At 44.6% G+C, this 18,119-nt stretch overlaps 1 protein-coding gene across 1 annotated transcript; it reads right to left on the bottom strand.

Moving 5' to 3' along the window:
• Nucleotides 1–13,507: 13,507 nt before the first annotated feature.
• On the bottom strand, nucleotides 13,508–14,551 carry PTAFR (platelet activating factor receptor; the record flags this gene model as incomplete). Its single annotated transcript, XM_082832292.1, has 1 exon — nucleotides 13,508–14,551. Exon 1 carries the CDS (start codon nucleotides 14,534–14,536, stop codon nucleotides 13,508–13,510), a length of 1,029 nt encoding a protein of 342 aa, XP_082688418.1. The 5' UTR covers nucleotides 14,537–14,551.
• Between the last annotated feature and the right edge of the window lie 3,568 nt (nucleotides 14,552–18,119).

Genomic DNA, 18,119 nt, shown 5'->3' with positions numbered 1-18,119 from the left:
ATGTTGAAGTAGGTTCCCCCTATGCCCACTTTCTGGAGAGTTTTTATCATAAATGGGTGTTGAATTTTGTCAAAAGCTTTTTCTGCATCTCTTGAGACGATCATATGGTTTTTATTCTTCAGTCTGTTAATAAGGTTTATCACCTTGATCGATTTGCGTATATTGAAGAATCCTTGCATCACTGGGATAAATCCCACCTGATCATGGTGTATGATCCTTTTAATGTGTTGTTGGATTCTGTTTGCTAGTATTTTGTTGAGGATTTTTGTATCTATATCCATCAGTGATATTGGTCTGTAATTTTCTTTTTTTGTAGTATCTTTGCATGGTTTTTGTATCAGGGTGATAATGGCCTCATAGAATGAGTTCGAGAGTGTTCCTTCCTCTGCAATTTTTTGGAAGAGTTTGAGAAGGATGAGTGTTATCTCTTCTCTAAATGTTTGATAAAATTCACCTGTGAGGGCTTCCCTGGTGGCACAGTGGTTGAGAGTCCACCTGCTGATGCAGGGGACACGGGTTCGTGCCCCGGTCCGGTAAGATCCCACATGCCGCGGAGCAGCTGGGCCCGTGAGCCATGGCCGCTGAACCTGCGGGTCCAGAGCCTGTGCTCCACAATGGGAGGGGCCACAGCAGTGGGAGGCCCGCGTACCACAAAAAAAAAAAAAAATTCACCTGTGAAGCTATCTGGTCCTGGACTTTTTTTTGTTGGAAGATTTTTAATCAAAGTTTCAATTAAATTACTTGTGATTGGTCTGTTCATATTTTCTATTTCTTCCTGGTTCAGTCTTGGAACGTTATACCTTTCTAAGAATTTGTCCATTTCTTCCAGGTTGCCCATTTTATTGGCATAGGGTTGCTTGTAGTAGTCTCTTAGGATGCTTTGTATTTCTGCGGTGTCGTAATTTCTCCTTTTTCATTTCTAATTTTATTGATTTGAGTCCTCTCCCTCTTTTTCTTGATGAGTCTGGCTAATGGTTTATCAATTTTGTGTATCTTCTCAAAGAACCAACTTTTAGTTTTATTGATTTTTGCTATTGTTTTCTTTGTTTCTATTTCATTTATTTCTGCTCTGATCTTTATGATTTCTTTCCTTCTGCTAACTTTGGGCTTTGTTTGTTCTTTTTACTCTAATTCCTTTAGGTGTAAGGTTAGATTGTTTATTTGAAATTTTTCTTATTTCTTGAGGTAGGCTTGTATAGCTATAAACTTCCCTCTTAGAACTGCTTTTGCTGCAGCCTATAGTTTTTGGATCATTGTGTTTTCATTGTCATTTGTCTCTAGGTATCTTTTGATTTCCTCTTTGGTTTCTTCAGTGATCTCTTGGTTATTAGTAACATATTATTTAGCCTCCTTGTGTTTGTGTTTTTTACTTTTTTTCCCTGTAATTCATTTCTAATCCCATAGTGTTGTGATCCAAAAAGATGCTTGATATGATTTCAATTTTCTTAAATTTACTGTGGCTTGATTTGTGACCCAAGATGTGATCTCTCCTGGAGAATGTTCCATGCAAACTTGAGAAGAAAGTGTAATCTGCTGTGTTTGGATGGAATGTCCTATAAAAATCAATTAAATCTATCTGGTCGATTGTGTCTTTTAAAGCTTCTGTTTCCTTATTTATTTCCATTTTGGATGATCTGTCCATTGGTGTAAGTGAGGTGTTAAAATCCCCCACTATTATTGTGTTACTGTCGATTTCCTCTTTTATAGCTTTTAGCAGTTGCCTTATGTATTGTGGTGCTCCTATGTTGGGTGCATATATATTTATAATTGTTTTATCTTCTTCCTGGATTGATTCCTTGATCATTATGTAGTGTCCTTCCTTGTCTCTTGTAACATTCTTTATTTTAAAGTCTATTTTATCTGATATGAGTATTGCTACTCCAGCTTTCTTTTGATTTCCATTTGCATGGAATATCTTTTTCCATTCCTTCACTTTCAGTCTGTATGTGTCCCTAGGTCTGAAGTGGGTCTCTTGTAGACAGCATATAGATGGGTCTTGTTTTTGTATCCATTCAGCAAGCCTGTGTCTTTTGGTTGGAGCCTTTAATCCATTCACATTTAAGGTAATTATCAATATGTATGTCCCTATAACCATTTTCTTAATTGTTTTGGGTTTGTTTCTGTAGGTCCTTTTCTTCTCTTGTGTTTCCCACTTAGAGAAGTTCCTTTAGCATTTGTTGTAGAGCTGGTTTGGTGGTGCTGAATTCTCTTAGCTTTTGCTTGTCTGTAAAGCTTTTGATTTCTCCATCGAGTCTGAATGAGATCCTTGCCAGGTAGAGTAATCTTGGTTGTAGGTTCTTCCCTTTCATCACTTTAAGTATATCATGCCACTCCCTTCTCGCTTGCAAAGTTTCTGCTGTGAAATCAGCTGTTAACCTTATGGGAGTTCCCTTGTGTGTTATTTGTTGTTTTTCCCTTGTTGCTTTCAATAATTTTTTCTGTCTTTACTTTTTGCCAGTTTGATTACTATGTGTCTCGGCATGTTTCTCTTTGGGTTTATCCTGCCTGGGACTCTCTGTGCTTCCTGGACTTGGGTGGCTATTTCCTTTCCCATGTTAGGGAAGTTTTCGACTAAAATCTCTTCAGATATTTTCTCGGGTCCTTTCTCTCTCTCTTCTCCTTCTGGGACCCCTATAATGTGAATGTTGTTGTGCTTAATGTTGTCCCAGAGGTCTCTTAGGCTGTCTTCATTTCTTTTCATTCTTTTTTCTTTATTCTGTTCCACGGCAGTGAATTCCACCATTCTGTCTTCCAGGTCACTTATCCGTTCTTCTGCCTCAGTTATTCTACTATTGATTCCTTCTAATGTAGTTTTCATTTCAGTTATTGCATTTTTCATCTCTGTTTGTTTGTTCTTTAATTCTTCTAGGTCTTTGTTAAACATTTCTGGCATTTTCTTGATCTTTGCCTCCATTCTTTTTCCGAGGTCCTGGATCATCTTCACTATCATTATTCTGAATTCTTTTTCTGGAAGGTTGCCTATCTCCACTTCATTTAGTTGTTTTTCTGAGGTTTTATCTTGTTCCTTCATCTTGTACATAGCCCTCTGCCTTTTGATCTTGTTTATCTTTCTGTGAATGTGGTTTTTGTTCCACAGGCTGCAGGATTGTATTTCTTGCTTCTGCTTTCTTCCCTCTGGTGGATGAGGCTATCTAAGAGGCTTGTGCAAGTTTCCTGATGGGAGGGACTGGTGTTGGGTAGAGCTGGCTGTTGCACTGGTGGGCAGAGTTAAAGTAAAACTTTAATCTGGTTGTCTGCTGATGGGTGGGGCTGGGTTCCCTCCCTGTTGGTTGTTTGGCCTGAGGCGACCCAACACTGGAGCCTACCTGGGCTCTTTGCTGGGCCTAATGGCGGACTCTGCGAGGGCTAATGCCAAGGAGTACTTCCCAGAACTTCTGCTGCCAGTGTCCTTGTCCCCACGGTGAGACACAGCCACTGCCCACCTCTGCAGGAGACCCTCCAACACTAGCAAGTAGGTCTGGTTCAGTCTCCCCTGGAGTCACTGCTCCTTCCCCTGGGTCCTGATGCGTACACTACTTTGTGTGTGCCCTCCAAGAGTGGAGTCTCTGTTTCCCCCAGTCCTGTCGAAGTCCTGCAATCAAATCCCACTAGCCTTCAAAGTCTGATTCTCTAGGGATTCTTCCTCCCGTTGCCAGACCCCCAGGTTGGGAACCTGACGTGGGGCTCAGAACCTTCACTCTAATGGGTGGACTTCTGTGGTATAAGTGTTCTCCAGTTTGTGAGTCACCCACCCAGCAGTTATGGGATTTGCTTTTACTGTGATTGCACCCCTTGTACCATCTCATTGCAGCTTCTGCTTTGTCTCTGGATGTGGAGTATCTTTTTTGGTGAGTTCCAGTGTCCTCCTGTCAATGATTGTCCAGCAGCTAGCTGTGATTCTGGTGTTCTCACAAGAGGGAGTGAGAGCACGTCCTTCTACTCTGCCATCTTGGTTCCTAATCTCAGCCATTTTAAAAAAAATAACTTTTCTTTTTTTTCCTTTAATAAATTTATTTATTTATTTATTTTTGGTTGCGTTTGGTCTTTGTTGCTGTGCGTGGGCTTTCTCTAGTTGCAGCGAGAGGGGGCTACTCTTCGTTGTGGTGCACGGGCTTCTCATTGTGGTGGTTTCTCTTGTTGCGGACCATGGGCTTTACGTGTGTGGGCTTCAGTAGCTGTGGCACATGGGCTGAAGAGCGCAGGCTCAGTAGTTGTGGTGCATGGGCTTAGTTGCTCCATGGCATGTGGGATCTTCCCGGACCAGGGCTCGAACCCGTGTCCCCTGCATTGGCAGGCAGATTCTTAACCACTGTGCCACTAGGGAAGCCCTACTGTAGCCATTTTTAAGTGTACAGTTTAGTGACACTTACAGATTATTGTGCACCGATCACCACCATCCAACTCTAAAACTTTTTCATCTTCCCAAACTGAAACTCCAAAGCCATTAAACACTAATTCCCCATTCCCCTCTCCCCCACCCTTTGTAACCACCATTCTACTTTCTGTTTCTATGAACTTACTGCTCTAGGCACCTCATACAAGTGGAATCATACAGTATATTTTTTTTTGACTGGCTTATTTCACTTATTGTAATGTCCTCAAGGTTCATCCACACTGTAGCATGTGTAAGAATTTCTTTCCTTTTATTTTTTAAGGAATTTTTTCTTTTTTTTAATTTTAATTTTTTAAATTTATTTATTTTTGGCTGCATTGGGTCTTCATCACTGCGTGCGGGCTCTCTCCAGTCGCGGCGAAGGGGGCCACTCTTCATTGTGGTGCACAGGCTTCTCATTGTGGTGGCCTCTCTCATCGCAGAGCACGGGCTCTAGGCGCGTGAGCTCAGCTGTAGTGCTCCAGAGCGCAGGCTCAGCAGCTGTGGCACATGGGCCCAGCTGCTCTGTGGCATGTGGGATCCTCCCGGACCAAGGCTCATACCCATATCACCTGCATTGGCAGGCAGACTCCCAACCACTGTGCCACGGGGGAAGCCCAAGAATTTCCTTCCTTTTTACGGCTGAATAATATTCCATGGTATGTATACACTACATTTTGTTTACCCATTCATCCCTCAGTGGACATTGGGGTTGCTTCCATCTTTGGCTATTTTAAATATTGCTGCTATGAATCGTGGTGTTAAAGTCCCTGCTTTCAGTTCTTTTGGATATATAACCAGAAGTGGAATTACAGAGTCATATGGTAATTCTGTGTTTACGTTTTTGAGGAACTACATGCTGTTTTCCACAGCAGCTGCATTGTTTTACATTCCAACCAGCAATGCGCAGGATTCCATTTCTCCACAGCATTGCCAACTCTTGTTATCTTCTGTTTTCATCTCATCATGGTTTTGATTTGCATTTCCCTAGCGATCAGCAATAATGAGCATTTTTTCATGTGCTTGTTAGCCATCTGTATATCTTCTATGGAGAAATGTCTATTCAAGTCCTTTAACCCATTTCTTAAATGACTTGTCTGTTTTTTATTGTTGAGTTGTAGGAGCTCTTTATATTCTGCACATAAATCTCTTATCAGATATATGATTTGCAAATAATTTCTCCCATTCAATGGGTTGCCTTTTAACACTGTTGATAGTGTCCTTTAATACCCCATCCTTTCTTTTAAGGAACTGATTCATCATTTCCTTCCCAAGGCCAAAATCCCCTGACTCACGCATGTGGCAGGTCTTCTTAAAACACTCTCTGAATGTATTTTATTTTATTTTATTTTTGTTTATTTATTTATTTATTTTTGGCTGCATTGGGTCTTCATTGCTGTGAGCGGGCTTTCTCTAGTTGTGGTGAGCAGGGGTTACTCTTCGTTGCAGTGCACTGGCTTGTTACTGCGGTGGCTTCTCTTGTTGTGGAGCACAGGCTCTAGGCACGTGGGCTTCAGTAGTTGTGGCTCACAGGCTCTAGAACGCAGGCTCAGTAGTTGTGGCACACAGACTTAGTTGCTCCACAGCATGTGGGATCTTCCCGGACCCGAGCTCGAACCCACGTCCCCTGCATTGGCAGGTGGATTCATAACCACTGCACCACCAGAGAAGCTCTCTGAATGTATTTTAGAATGACCTGGGAAGTTAAATAAAAAGAAAGCCAGGCTGGGCTTCCCTGGTGGCGCAGTGGTTGAGAGTCCGCCTGCCGATGCAGAGGACACGGGTTCGTGCCCCGGTCCGGGAGGATCCCACATGCCGCGGAGCAGCTGGGCCCTTGAGCCATGGCCGCTGAGCCTGCGCGTCCGGAGCCTGTGCTCCGCAACGGGAGAGGCCACGACAGTGAGAGGCCCCCCGCGTACCGCAAAAAAAAAAAAGAAAGAAAGAAAGCCAGGCTAATCACACTCTGTTCCTCTTGTTAAAAACGAAATTTAACTGAGTAGATTATAAAGATCTTGTTGGCTTTATTCAATGATTCATGAATCAGGCAGCACCCCATCTAACAGACAGAAAGGAGCTGTACAAAAAGAAAGATTTTTATAGGCAGAAGGGAGCAGGGACAAGGAAGTTTTACTACAGAAAGCAGATTGTTTGTGGCAAGGTCACCTTCCTTTAGGGGCCAGGGAAGGCAAGGGTGTATCAGGCAGATGACCTCGCTAGTGCTGTTTAGGTAATTTCAGATTGACTGGTTTAAGATTCCATTCCTGGGAGAGGTTGAAACTGCAATCAAGTTAGGTATTAAGTCTTGGTTTGGTGACTTGGGGTTTAACATAAGTTACTCCATTTTGGGTCTGTTGTCTTGTTTTTAACACTCTTTTTAACAGTTTCACAATTCTAAGGAAAATTCATACGAATATGCAATATGAACTTCATGAAAAGGTGTCAGGGAGATGGGAGGAGATGGGGAGAGTGGGAAAGGAGGCTGCATGGAGAACAACACAATCTACCAGGACAGGATGTAGCGTTTACTAAGCACTTATTCTGTGCCAGGCACTGTTCTAAGCAATTTTAAATCCTTGAAACCACCCTCTTTTGTTGACAGTAAAATTATTCCCATTTTACAGATGAAGAAACAGAGGCCCAAAGAGGTTAAATCACAGACTAGGTGGAGCCAGAAATTGAACCCTGGCCATGCAGACCCAGTGGCTACTTTACTGATCACAGTGTGACACTTTGTAGACTTTGGAGTCAGAATTAATCTGCATTCAAACTCAAATGACTAACAAGAACATGATTACAAACCCATTAGTAATCTGACAGAAATTCAAACTGAAAACAAGTTTTCACTTTACACTTACCAGCAGTTTGAAAGTTGGACAACATCAAGTGTGGGTGAAGATTTGGGGAAATAGAAACTCTCATGTCATTATGGGTGGGAGCATAGCCTGGTGCAGCCGTTCCAGAAGAGATTCGGCAGCTCTTTACCCAGTTAAGTATAAGTGTCACCACTGGGTGTACATTCGGGGAAATTCTTACACTGGTCCATAGGGGAACATCTGGAAGGCTCTCCTCACAGCATCATTTGTAGAAAAGGGAGTTGAAGGCAATCAAAGTGTCCATTGCCAGGGGAATAGGTAAGTAAAATGTAGATGCACATGATGGAGGACAAGACAGATGTTTACATCTGTACACACTTTAACATGGTTACATCGTAAAAGCAATGCTGAGTGGAAAAAAAAATGAGAAACAGAATGAGGTCCATAGCCCAATTTACGTAAACCATAACTTTTATGTAAATTTTAAATGAATATGCATGAAAAATAACACTACATTTTCCAAGCGTACATAAAAGTCAAAGATATTGAACGTGCTAGAGCTACCATGGAGGATGGGACTGGAGAATGGTGATGAAGGGAAATAACATGCATTCAGATGGAAAAATGGATGTGAGAAGTGTCTTGCAAAATGGAGGTAAAAAAAAGGATCTATGCATCTCAGTTCTACCAAGTTATTGCTATGTGGCCTTGGATAAGTCATTTCCCTCCTTGATACTTGTTTTTCTTATCTGGAAAATAGGAAAATATGAGCCTTCACATCCTATGTCATGAAGGATGTCTGCAGAGGAAGTCAATGTGATAGAATGGAAAGTGCATGGCCCTTGGACATGACCCAGCTGATTGCTGTGTGGCCTTGGGGAAGTACTTTACTCTCTCAGCTTCCGTTTTAAATGAGGTGGTCTCAGGCCTCACTGAGAAGGGGACATTTGAGAAAGGTCTTGGAGGCGAGGGAGTGAGTCGTAGGGATATGTGGGGGGAAGAGTAATTCAGGCAGAGGAAAGAGTCAGTTCCAGCCACAGGAAAGGACACGACGTTCCTTTCACAGTGCCTGCCACACGGTCTGTGCTCAGCAGCTGTTGACTATTCACTCACCCCTTCCCCTCCTCTTGCAGAAATGTCAGGATCCAGGTGACCTTCTAGCTTCAGTAACAATGGCACTCTGGCTTCAGAAGCTCTTTGTAACACTGCGTTCACATATACCATCCACTGCAGGAGTGCCCTCTCTAACTGACCACAGAAGGCTCAGCCTGGAAAAAAGTCATTGCTGCTGGGGCTTCGGCCTGCATGGGGAGCACAGGAGCCCTCAGACAGCAAGGCAGACCCTTCACCAACTGCTATTCCCCTCAAGAGACCCCTACCCCAGCACACATCAAAGCTAGGACAGTACCTAGAGGGGCTTGAGTGAGGGTACAGTCAACCAGGGAGAGGAAAGAAGGGAAGGGACCCATATTTACTGAGGCAGATCTGGGTTTGAATATTATTCTGCTGCTTGCTGGCTCATGTACACTTACAAATCACTGAAGCCCTCTAAGCCTCAATTCCCCATCTGTAAAATGAGCATGAAAAATATCATTTCTGTACAGTAGTTGTGAGGACTCAGTGAGATAAGATTTGTGAAAGTGGCAAGCAAATATCTGGGGCTCACCAAAAAGTAGGCCCTTTCCTTCTGTACCAAGTACCTGGGAGGCATCCACTGCCTTATTCAGTCAGCTCAGGTCCTTATTTATTTTAGTCATTTCTGTGGGGATTGAATCACTTAACTTTCAAGGAAGGTGTGAGGTTACAGTGAGGCAGTAGACAAAAACTGTGGTTAGCATAGTTACTGGACCAAAACAGGTACTCCACAGGTATTTGTTGGATACCTAGATGGACAGGTGGATGGATGGATAGATGACTGGGTAGATGGGAGGATGGCTTGCTGATAGGGAAAACATGATTTGTATTACAGAAATACCAAGTCTGCACAAAAACCAGGTGTTTTAACAAGAGGGTTTTATTATATCTGTTTGTGGCCTCAGGTCTTAAGCACAGATATAGCATAGATGAGTAAAAATAGGCATAAGTGTGCCCAGTTCTAGTCAGCTGTGACCTACACTTACCACTCTTGTGTCTACGATTCATCTGGATGAGGTAAGGGGCCAGGTCTTGCCTGAGCGAATGTTCTCTAAGTGAGATCACTGGTGGTTCCCTGGGGTCAAGGCTGAGATCAGGGGAAAATGCAGGGTGAGGACTTCGTGATGTCCAACATGGGTTGGAAATCCTGACTGGTGATGTTTCATTAAAAGAACTATAACTCAGCTTTTCCGGTAATCCTGTCACCGTTGCAAGAAGGGAGAGACACAAGTGCATTCCACGCTATGTAACTTCTGCAATCACATGGCCCCTCTGAGCCCCATGTTCCTCTTAGTAAGATGGAGGAACTGGACCCTACCAGCTTCAAAAGGTTCTGATCCTCTGAAAATCCCTGACATCTTTTTTTAAATATGGATGTAGAACTCCAGAAAAATATATATTAAATTCCTTCCTTGTCTGTCTGTAGAGAGTCCTCTTAAACCCTTTCACAATAAGTGCATGTGTACGTCAATGTGTGCTTATGCTACACCCTGGGGAAGCAGGAAGCTTTGGAGATAGCTCATTTCTAGGCGTCACATGAGAAATGTGGATACACTGATTATGATTCAGTTCCTGCAACTATACTTCGATTAAAACAAAGAAAGATTCAGTTCCTGCCCCCAGGGTAGGAAAGAATACATTGAAATGGATAAACTTCAATAGTTATTAGGGTATAAAAAAGTTGCACCCTCCCAGACCTAAAATGCTGCTAGGTCAATTAACCTGTCTAGAGGAATTCAGGAAGGCTGCCTCGAAGAGGTGTTCTGGGCTGGGTCAAAAAGAAGAGAAAGCATCTGAGAAGGTCACAACCAGGCAGAGGTCACAGGGGCAGTAAAGGTGGTTGTATTCAGAGTGGTGAGGCAATCATCAGAGCCGTAGCATGAGCTACAACCTAAAATTACCACCTCCCCTGGGCCTGGATGGGAGTGAGACCCTGGCTTGTGTGTTGGAGCAACATTCTGAGAGAAGCAAGGGGGCAATCACAAGATACCATCTCGGAACTGCCTGTCTCTTTATTGAGCACTTACTGAATGCAGACCCTGTGTACTTTATATACATAGCAATGTTTCCTAAAGTGTGCTATGCAACTTATGGGGCATATGAGGTGACTGTAAACAGGACACTAAGAGCATTTTGATTTTCTTTTTTTCTTTTTTTTTTAAAATAAATTTATTTATTTTATTTTATTTATTTATTTTTGGCTGCGTTGAGTCTTCATTGCTGCACGCGGGCGTTCTCTACTTGCGGCGAGCGGAGGTTACTCTTTGTTGCAGTGCACGGGCTTCTCATTGCAGTGGCTTCACTTGTTGCAGAGCATGGGTTCTAGGTGCGCGGGCTTCAGTAATTGTGGCTTGCGGGCTCAGTAGTTGTGGCACGCGGGCTCTAGAGCGCAGGCTCAGTAGTTGTGACGCATGCTCTGCGGCATGTGAGATCTTCCCGGACCAGGGCTTGAACCTGTGTCGCCTGCATTGGCAGGCAGATTCTTAACCACTGCGCCACCAGGGAAGTCCCTTGATTTTAATATTTGTGTTTTGTGTTTATTTTTACCTTCTATGTGTGGCAGGTGGCATTTGTTTTCATTTACAATTTAGTTCTAAAGCATTCTTTTAAACAGGTGAAAGTTTTAAAAAGTGACTCGATTTAGAGAAATATATTTCTTGAGTAAACATACAGATGGTACATGGATATTGCAAAATTTACGAGGGGAGTACACAAACGGCTGAAATTCAAGAAACACTGTGCTTTAGCATACAAGCATTTATCTCATTCAGAACTCTTTCGGTTGCAAGTAATAGATAATCACTCAAATCAGCTTAAGCAAAATAAGAGAATGTATCCTAAAAGGGAATTTCACAAGGACCCGAAGGAAGCAGCGCAGATGTTGAGCTTTGAGAAGGGCTGGGCCTGGAGGAAGGGAGCCAGCAGGCCCCTGGAAGCACGGCGCCTCCTCTCTCCAGGCCCCTGCGGTCCCCCCGGTCTCTGCCTTGCTCTGCACACCTCTGTCTTCTCTTTGAGCAGAGCCGTTTTCTCTACTACATTCATGCAGGTGCCTCCCTCAACCCTGGCCCGCTGGCCACACTCACACACCTCACACACACACACACGCACACCTCTCACACACACACACTCACACATACACATGCGCACACACACCTCACACACAAACACACACGCACACACATACACACGCGCACACACACCTCACACACAAACATGCAGACACACACCTCACACACACACTCACACATACACGCAGACACACACCTCACACATACACACGCGCGCACACACCTCACACACACATACACGCACACACACCTCACACAAACATGCAGACACACACCTCACACACACACCTCACACACAGACATGCAGACACACACCTCACACACACACTCACACATACATGCAGACACACACACACACCTCACACACACACACGCAGACACACACACCTCACACACACACACACACCTCACACACAGACATGCAGACACACACACCTCACACACACACGCAGACACACACACACACAGCTCCAGAGTTTAAATGTGTTCCGGTAAGTGGCCTGCAGAGCCTGAAAGAGCATCCCTGAATCTTGCTGCTTATTCCTAAGCGAGAACCTGACTGGCCCCACTAGAGACAGACGCTCACCTCTCATCCCTTCAGCTCCTATCGGAGGGTCGGGGGAACAAATTCTCAGAAGACGGGAGAATCTGCGATGAGCAGTCAGCCTGACCTAGAGGTATCTGCTCCTCATAACTCTATGAGGTAGGAAACTCAGTTCACAGGCCCTGGGCAGGAAGTGACAAAGCCACAGCTTGAACCTGGGTCTGTGTGACCCCGAAGTTCAAGTCCGCTGCACTATCCACCTAGTCACCACCTGCTAAGTCCAGCCCACAACTGCCACCCCAGACCCAAGCAGGTCTCTGGCCCATTGGGAGGCATTTATCAAAATCAGCCCAGTATGCGGGAAACGAGGATCCCAGCTTTGTGGGGTCACTGGCTGGAAGGGAAGACGATTTCTGGAAACCAGGGAAGGCTCCTCCTAGCCCCTGGGTCTGAGGCTGTCAGGTTCACACTGCAGGTGCTCAGGGTGCGAGAGGAGGCTCGGGCATCTAGAACTCCTCAAGAGACGTTTTCACCTCTCTTCTGCACCCAGAACTCAAAGTGCCTGCCTGCCCTTGGGATTCTAGTTGCTCTTCTCAGCTCGTGGCAGCTAAGTCAGAGGGGCCTCTCAGAAGGTGAGGTGGGGAGGGGAGCTACGGACTCCTTCCACTCTGGAGGCCTTCCTGCAGGTACTTCTCAGCCTAACTGCCCTTTCCCACAGAAGCCTCTGGGCATCGCAGTGGCCTGGAGGGCCCCAATTTGGCTTTGAGGGGACTTTGCCCACCCACAGTGGGTGGCTGTGCTGCAGGAGTTACTTCTTCAGGGTCCCTTGTTGAGACAGAAGGTGGATGTGGGTGTTGTGTCTCTCCCGCTGCCCCAGAGCTGCCCCAGGCCTGAGGTGAGGCCTGTGCGGAAACACACATCTGCCCCAGGAGACAGGCTCCCCATCCTAGCTTTCGGTCTATGCATGTTTTATCTTCTCTGGTCATCACTCAATACAGGTTGTTGCATGACTCGGGAGAGGGTTCCACCAAGCCACTTCCCCTGAGAGTGCCACAAAGACCTTGTGCCTTTAGGTAGAGACTGGGCAGCACCATCCTAGCTTAAAAGTCTATCCCAAAGACGGTGCCACGCAGCGAGGGGAGCGTCCCTTTTCCAAAACCCCTTCTCTGACTTTTTAGTGATAAAGGGAGTGGTTGCCCAAAACTTTAGAACTTACTCATTTGGGACTGCTGTCCTGGTAGGATGAACTGGGTGGCTCAGTGTCAACCCCCAAGGACTGCCCCTGGCCCTGACATTCCTTCCAGAGCTGTCAGACTCAGGCGCTCGGGATGAGGTTACCAACCAAGGTTATTATGGCATGTGCCCAAAGGTGGCTGAAAGGGCTCGTTCAAGTTCTGGATTTCCCAGCAGTCTGGCTCTACCCAGCATCGACACCTTGGTGAGGTAGCCTCCATACCTAATGGGCCACCAGTGCCCAGGGAGCAGATGCCAGGGCCGCATCAGACACCCCTTCCTCCCCCAGGTCCCTCCATGATGTCCATGGAGGATAAGCCTCTGGGCTCCAAACAATCTGGGCCTAATCTTTGAGGGAATTGACAGGGACCTGTTTGAGCGGCATGACCACTTCGGTGCCTGTCTCCGTGGTGAGCCGGGAGCATTTCCGGCTGCTGCGCATACTGTAAAACTTCTCCGTTAGGTGCTTACGGAACTTCTTGGTGAGGAAACAGTAGATGATGGGGTCTAAGACACAGTTGGTACTAAGGAGGCAGAGAGTGACCTGATGTGCATCGTTAATAGCCTGGTGGGAGTTGCTCTTCTGGAAGCCCAGCTCAGCCAGGGTCCAGGGCAGCTGTACAATGTGGTGGGGCACAAAGCAGATGATGAACACAGCCAGCACCGTGCAGACCATCCAGAGCGCCCGGCACTTGATCTCTGCATTGCGCTGCATCTGCATCGGCTGCGTGAGCAGCGTGACGATGATGACCAGGTTGCAAAAGAGGATGATGAGGAAGACGAGGAAGAAGCTGAACACGAGGAAGATGTGGATGATGAGGACTGGGATACTGCCCTTCTCGTAGTGCTCAAAGCAGCGTGTGATGTTGCCTGAGCCCGTCTTGTTGGGCACTGTGTTGGTGGAGTCCAGGATGAGGTAGTAGGATGCAGCGGCCACAATGGCCACCCAGATGATCAGGGACAAAAGGATGCCACGCTTGCGGGTGGTGACCTGAACGGTCTTGATGGGCTGTGTTACAGCCTGGAAGCGGTTATAAGTGATGACGGCCAAAAAGGCCACTGAGCAGTAGGTGTTAATGAAGAAGAAGCAGCCAGCGAGGTTGCACAGGAATTCAGGAAGAATCCAGTTGCCCTCGTTGTAGTAGTAGAGGATCCACAGGGGCAGGGTGACCAGGAAGAGCAGGTCAGCCATGGTGAGGTTCACCATGAAGATCTTTATCTCGTTGAATTTCTTGGAAGGGTACAGGTGGGCAAAGACCCACAGCACATAGCTGTTGGCGAGGACCCCCAACACAAAGATGATGCTGTAAAAAATTGGGAAGAGGGTGTATCGGAACTCAGAATCCACACGAGAGGAATCATTTGCCTCCATCACGGTGGGCTGGAGTGGGCAGCTGGTCATAGGATCCTACCTGTGCCTGGAAGACCACACAGAGATTCTGGTTAATGAAGGGCTAACAAGGGACTATCTGATTTACTCAGTTCCAAGACTCCCATTTTGCACATTTTAAACACTCTAAAATTGGTGGCATTTTCCAATTAATTGGCATTTTTTTTCTTCCTACATAAAATAATGGTGTGTTTTTTAAATGAGTGGCCTCTGACATTCAATAAAATCAGTGGCAGTTCAGTTTCTTTTCTCTTGTTCCATTTAAAAATATACTTTTTTATTCTTTAGCTTGTTTTGACTTAGAGTTTTAGATAATCTATTCCTGGTGATGAAACAGATGGAAATTAAATTTTTTTTTAATTTAAATTCTATGGTTTTTAATTTCTGACAAAATTTGAATATTGGTCTAGTGATGAAATTTGAGATAAAAATTTTGATGGTAAAATGCCTTACGTTAAAAAATAATTCACATGCCCATACACAATCTAGAAAGTACACAGATGTATATTAGAGTCACCCAGAGAATGAAATAGTAGCTATATATTAGAAAGAATGGGTTAGATCTGATTGTACTGCCATGTAAAGTTGTCCCTGGATAATATTGTTCAGTAAAACAAAACAAAACAAAAAAGTTGGTATGACCCCGTTATGTACTTGTATATGATATAGAAAATGATCTAGAATGTTACCCCTCAAAGCGATGACAGTAGTGAAACCTCTGGAAAGGTGAGGTGGGCTTGGTGGGAAGTATAATTACTTTACATTTTTTTTTGTTTGTTTAAACTTTTTAGGAGTGTGCATTGCTTTAGTAATTAAAAATTTTTAAGTATAATTTTAAAAGAAAAGTATACAATGGAGAAGCCCAACAGACAATACTTTAACCAAGTAAACAAGAGTAGCATCATCATTAGTAAGACATGTCAACATCATGTACCCCTGGTACGATGTACTGACAACGACACAACACCACTTCTGTGGTATTCTTGCCAAAAATGCATAATCTCAATTTAGCCATGAGAAAACATCAGACAAAGCCAAATTGTGCAACATTCTACAAAATGACTGATCAATAGTGTCAAGGTCACGAAAGACAAGGAGACTAAGGAACTATCATAGATCAGAGGATATAAAGGAGACATAGGACAACTAAGTGCAAAGTGGGATGCTGGATTGTACCCGGGAACAGAAATATTGTTAGGGGAAAACTGGTGAAGTTCAAATAAGGTCTATAATTTAGATAATACTGTAAACATGTTCATTTCCTGGTTTTGATCATTGTACTATTGTTTTATAAATTGAGAATGTTGGGTAAAGGGCATATAATGAACTCTTTGTACTATTTTGCAACTTTTTTGAAGGCCTAATATTATTTCAAAACAAAAAGGTGTTTGTTTTAAGTACAGTTGACCCTTGAACAACACAGGTTTGAACTGTGTGGGTCCACTTATACATGGATTTTTTTTTTGATTAATACAATACAATACAATACAAAAATACAATACTACACGACGCATGGTTGGATGAATCCACAGATACGGAACCCCACAGAAGGAGAGACAACTGTAAAGTTATAAGAACATTTTCAACTGCGGGGAGGGTGGCGCCCCTAATTCCTGTGTTGTTCAAGATTCAACTATATATGAAAGAAGATTAAAAGTAGCCATAATCACACTACCCAAAGTCTGGTTCATTTTCAACAGTTCTTTGTCCCCATCCACTGTCCAGAAAAACCAGTTCCTCCCTCCCCTCTTGTCCCTCTCACTATGTTGCCATCACGTGAGCCTGGAAGCCCCTCTTATGTTTGTGTTGCAGCTGAGGGGGATGGGATGGCAAGAGACTCGGGATTAAGCAAGGCCCAAGGCTCATCATATATCATAGTAGAGTGAAAAGAGCAGGGAATAGGCAGTGAGAAGCAAGGAAGACAACTAACACTTAAGAGCATCTCTTTTGGAGCCAGGCACCCTGCTCAGTGCTTCCACACGCACTACCTTTGAGTCTCGCGAAAGCCCTTTGAGATAGGAAGTAAGATCCCCATTTTACAGAATAGGAAACGGAGTATAGGGTGGTTATGTGACTTGTCCAAGGTCACACAGCATTAAGGGATGGAGCCAGGATCTCAAATCTAGCTCTGTCTTCATATGTTCATTCATACATTCAACCAAAAACATTTCTGAGCACCAACTGCGTGTCAGGCTCACTGCCAAACACAGGAGAGGCAGGGTGAACATGACCAACAGGACACTGCCTTCAGGGAACTTAGAGTCTCGTGGGGGCGATAGACAAAAGCAGTGTAAACAAACATAGCTGCTATACAAAGAAAATAGGGTGCTGACAGGGAGAAGAAAACAGAGATCTACTTTTTTAATATAAATTATTTATTTATTTATTTATTTATTATTTATTTTTGGCTGCATTGGGTCTTTGTTGCTGCACACGGGCTTTCTCTAGTTGTGGCGAGCGGGGGCTACTCTTCTTTGCAGTGAGCGGGCTTCTCATTGCAGTGGCTACTCTTGTTGTGGAGTACGGGCTGTAGGCACGTGGGCTTCAGTAGTTGCAGCACATGGGCTCGGTAATTGCGGCTCACGGGCTCTCGAGCGCAGGGTCAGTAGTTGTGGCACATGGGCTTAGTTGCTTTGTGGCATGTGGGATCTTCCCTGACCAGGGATCAAACCCGTGTACCCTGCATTGGCAGGCAGATTCTTAACCACTGCGCCACCAGGGAAGTCCCAAGATATCTAGTTTGAAAGGAGGTGACATTTCCATTGAGGCCTGAAAGAAGAGCCTAGGAAGAGAGTTCCAGGCAGAGGGATCTGCATGAGTCTAGCACTATGGCAGGAAAGAGATTGGTAGGTTCCAGGAACTGGAAAAAAGGCCACCTGATGGCCCTTGCCCTGACCTCTGGCTGCCACTCCACCCTCATCTCATGTCACCTTCTCACCAGGTTCCAGCCAAAATGGACTTCCCAGGTGGGTCTTCAAACTCACCCAGAACTCTCCTGCTTCAGCCTGCACACATACCATGCCACTGCCTTGAACATGCTTCCCTATCCACACCCCACTGCCACCTGGCCAACTCCAACTCATGTTTCAGACCTTAGCTGAATTTCACTTCTTCAGGGAGGTCTTCAATGACCTCCAGGTCAGGTCAAGTCCCATCTCAAAGCTCCCTATACTTCTTCTTAAATCTTAGCACAATTGTAATCGTATTCATGTTTGTATGATCGTTTCACACTCTCCCACTTGACTGTGAGCACTGGCAGATCAAGGACCTTGTCTGCCTAATCAACACTATTCCCAGCACCATGAATCAATAAATAAAAGGAATGGGTAATAAGCCTTGTTAATTACACCCACCCCTTAGGGAGCCCCAGAACAGTGGAAACACTTGAAGAAGTCTATAGATACTTACAGGTGAGTTTAAAGAAACCACTGGCTGTAATTAGAATTTTTCTCTTGATTGAGAAAAGTTTTGTTCTTTGTTCTATTTAGTATATGGTGGTGGTTTGTCTATGTTAATTAAATAAATGTAGGTTCAATTATTCCAAGAAATCATTGCGATTCCTTTA

Source organism: Leucopleurus acutus (assembly GCF_964270905.1).
Source record: "Leucopleurus acutus genome assembly, chromosome: 2".
Lineage (NCBI taxonomy): Eukaryota > Metazoa > Chordata > Mammalia > Artiodactyla > Delphinidae > Leucopleurus > Leucopleurus acutus.
Note: the sequence above shows the minus strand (reverse complement) of the source record. Positions and strands in the feature narration are given on the sequence as shown.